The following is a 4,413-nucleotide window of genomic DNA, read 5'->3' as shown; positions in this document are numbered from 1 at the left end:
CTGCGAATGTACACTTACTGGCAGCTAAGTTAAGGTAGAAGAAAGCCTTTTTCTCGTCTTTCCGCACACCAAAGCTGCCCTGCAGATACAGCGCCCCGACATTGTACTGAGCATTTCAGGAGAAGGTAGACACGGAACTCAATACATCAGCAGAGGTGACAGTTCGGTACAAAATTAGGACCGCAAAGTGAGAGTATCGAGGAAGGCGTACATATGACGTGACTAGTCTGGCTATGTAATAGTACGAAGTGAGGCGTACAGTCAAATTGGTACAGCTATGTGATGGTATGATACAAGTATAGCTATGTGATGGTATGATACAAGTATAGCTATGTGATAGCATGATAAGGCGTACAGATGCCTGTGATTCGTCTACCTATGTACTAGTACGAGGCGAGGCTTACAATCATACTTGTAGAGCTATGTAACAGTGTAGTACAAGGTATACAGTCATACTAGTAGAGCTATGTAACAGTGTAGTACAAGGTATACAGTCATACTAGTGGAGCTATGTAATAGTGTCGTACAAGGAATACAGTCGGCTGTGCTGCTCAGCAGCAGGTGACAACGCATGACAGCCACGACAGCTATCACGATACACCTAACGCTACGGTTATGCCATGGGCAGGCTATATACTGTCAGGTGAAGTGATAGTACACACTACAGAGGAGGATGGAGGAAAGAGTAGACTATATACTTTCATGTGTAGTGGTAGTATTATATACTTCCATGTGTATTGGTAGTACTATATACTTTCATGTGTAGTAATAGTACCAAATACTTTCATGTGTAGTGGTAGTGCTATATACTTTCAGGTGTAGCAATGATACACATTACAAAGGACGATAGAGAAAAGGGTAAACCATATACTTTGCTGTGTAGTGCTGTGTAGTGATAGTACTGTGTACTTTCATGTGTAGCAATACCACACATTGCTACTACGATATATATATGTATGTATATATATATATATATATATATATATATATATACGAGCGATGGAGGTAAGGTGCTCTCTGTTCACTGTTCAGAGCACTTACTTGCGACCGCACGTCGTCTCTGTCGGCCAACCATTTGTAGAATTGAAACGATCGGGAGACTTTGTTCAGAGGCATCTGCGCAGCCCACCACTGCATATGCGGAGAAGAATCACGTGGGTAGTATATATGAGAACAGCGGAGATACACACATACACAGTTACATACACACATGCACAGTTACCTACACACATACACAGCTACATACACACACACACAGTCAATACACAGTAACATAGACACATACACAGCTTGTGATATACACGTATGCGTCACACACCGCACGTGCGGAGGAGAATCACGTGTATATAGATCATATAAGATCATATCACGTGTATATAGGTCACAATAGATCATATCACGAGTATATGTATCATAGTAAAGAACACGTGCATAGCTACATGGTGATGTGCATATATGCGTCATACACAGTTAGTGCAGAGGAGAACCGCGTGTGTATAATTATAATAAACAACACACACAAACATACACACATACACAGCTACATATACACATACACAGTTACGTACACACATACACAGCTACATATACACACACACAGTTACATACACACATACACAGTTAGATGCACACATACACACATACACAGCTACATATACACACACACAGTTACATACACACATACACAGCTACATATACACATACACAGTTACATGCACACATACACAGCTACATATACACACACACAGTTGCATACACACATACACAGCTACATATACACATACAGAGTTACATGCACACATACAAACACGCAGTTACATACACACATACATAGCTACATATACATATACACATACACAGCTACATGCACACATACACACATACACAGCTACATCGGAGAGCAATAATGACAGGTATGCCCTTTAAAGCCGTTGAGGATAGAGACCGCCTACTACCGTGGTTATAGGTATGAAGTAACTTGCGGGTTAACGCCTATGGTAAACGTTAAACTGGCAGATCACCAACACGCTAAAACCCGCCGAATACGTATCAAATAATATCGGCATAAACAAAGGCTCGATATATACAGACAGATAAAACGCGGCGAACGTATTCGTTACACGAAGTGAGGCGTACAGAGGTGTCGTAGTTGATCCTCTCCCGTTGCGACAAACGGCCGCCTGTGTCAGTCATATCCTGGACCACTACAATGCAACAAGTCAAAGTAACCATGGCAACCATTAGATATTAATAATTATAGGCAATCACAGTGACAATAGATAGCGACGCAACAAGTCAAAGTAACCATGGCAACCATTAGATTTTAATAAATATAGGCAATCACAGTGACAATAGATAGCGATGCAACAAGTCAAAGTAACCAAGGCAACCATTAGATATTAATAAATATAGGCGATCACAGTGACAATATATAGCGATGCAACAAGTCAAAGAAACCATGGTAACAAATGTAGCGATTGAGAAATAAAGCGATCACAGTCACAATGCAGTTATTATTGAACAAAAGCAGTGGCTACTTTTAACCACTGCAACGGTTATACGGTGGACTGATAAATGACAACACGCAAACGCTATGCAAACAACCAGACATCATACAGTTGAAACATACACGACAACACATATCCTCAGTGCTCATTGTACGCGTTATGCACAGAAGTCTCGTCGAATGCCACACCACGGCCCAACAAGCGATAGATAGGCTGTGAACTGTCACCCGCCAAATGCAAATGACACTTGACACTTGACACCTGCATGCAGCCCAGCACCACAGCAACGATACAATGCAGGACACAGTTGAGTACAACAGATTCCCCGTCATACAAGGTAGGTAAATAGATACTCTCTGTCATACAAGGTAGATAGATAGATACATGCCAAGACTAAACCGCGACGATGTCTTGGTACAGGACATAGAGCACTCGGCTACGCGTCGATGCTAGAAGGTGTAAGCACACACAATTTACCGTTCGAGGCCAAGGCCTTGTACAGCTGATGTGCATGTGAACAGCTGCGCGAGATCATCACTTCCATCTTCGCCCTGCATTTGGTGATGGTAGTACCAGTGGGAAACAACACGCATGGTCAGAAGAAGAAGAAGACGGCAGGTATATATATATATACCGTAAGTTGCTCACACCAATGCTGCCTACATGTAAAACACTAAACGCTGAACCCTAAACATTAAACCCTAAACTTTGAACGAAAAACCCTAAACCCTAAACGACAAACCCTACACCAGTGTTGTGTAGACGGTACGGAATGCGACTGCCAGTGACTATGGCCACCACCGAGCAGTGCTACAACATATCATACACTCACTCCTTTATACCCTAAACTCCTTTACAGCCCATGATACCATACCACCCCCCCCCCACTCCCTCCCCTCTAAACCACCATACACCACCTACCCACCTGTAAGCCATGGCCATGGTGCCATGAGGGTCGTTGAGTATGGCTGCCATTGAGTAGTGTAGCATTGCCTTGGTCTGGTCCTCTGCCACTCCCAGGCCGTAGCTGTACAACATGGCTATGACGCTGTGGCCGTAGCCGTGTTCTTTGTCGATTAACTTAAGCGCCAGATCACGCGCAGTGTCAAAGTCTATCGGCACACTGCCTCTGCCCAACTGAAGGGTAAGAGCATGGAGGCATCAGGTGACAAGTGTCAAGTGTCGGGTGTCAGGTGTCGGGTATAACCTGTCAAGACAGAAACCGATGAATACAAACGAACAACAACATATGAACACGTACACAAACGATGGTCACAGGCACACAAGAGATTGTAACTACATGCCATGTATGGGTCAGATACAAAAGAATATTGGAATGAAGAAGATACACACAAACAACAACATACAAACACGACACAAACGATGGTCACACGTACACTGGAGATTGCAACGGAGATACACACTACTAACAACATATGCACATGTACACATGCATGTCCACACGTGCATGCGATATAGCACCCACCAGATATATATTGGTCAGATACAAAAGAACATTAGATTGAAGAAAGTACACACAAACAACAACATATGAGCATGTACACATGCTTTGTCCACACGTGCAAGTCATATAGCACCCACCAGATATATATTGGTCAAGTCCACCAGGGCCTCTGTATTGCCCAGATTCACAGCCCTCTTCAGCAGAACAACACTCTACAAGGCAATGGAAACAGGTCGCATTAATAGTCAGAGCCAATGGTACGCTAGAAGCTACCAACAGGTGGGTATGAGCAAATACCAACAGGTGGGTAACAGACGCACATGGAGGACGAAATGGTGGATGGCGATAGACACTAAGTCTCTGTTATACAAAATTCTACTAACATGCTGGTATAGTAGACACACACACAATCATTTAGCGAGATCTAAATGCACAATGTAT

General features: G+C 43.2%; 1 protein-coding gene across 1 annotated transcript; it reads right to left on the bottom strand.

Moving 5' to 3' along the window:
• Positions 1–2,645: 2,645 nt before the first annotated feature.
• On the bottom strand, positions 2,646–4,184 carry SARC_05314 (hypothetical protein; the record flags this gene model as incomplete). Its single annotated transcript, XM_014300814.1, has 4 exons — positions 2,646–2,863; positions 2,985–3,058; positions 3,433–3,644; positions 4,110–4,184. Coding segments are annotated over 4 exons (579 nt in total), but the record flags the coding sequence as incomplete, so codon positions are not given.
• Positions 4,185–4,413: the final 229 nt, after the last annotated feature.

This window comes from Sphaeroforma arctica (genome assembly GCF_001186125.1).
Source record: "Sphaeroforma arctica JP610 unplaced genomic scaffold supercont1.335, whole genome shotgun sequence".
NCBI classification, from domain to species: domain Eukaryota; class Ichthyosporea; order Ichthyophonida; genus Sphaeroforma; species Sphaeroforma arctica.
This window is presented reverse-complemented; position numbering and strand designations above follow the sequence as displayed.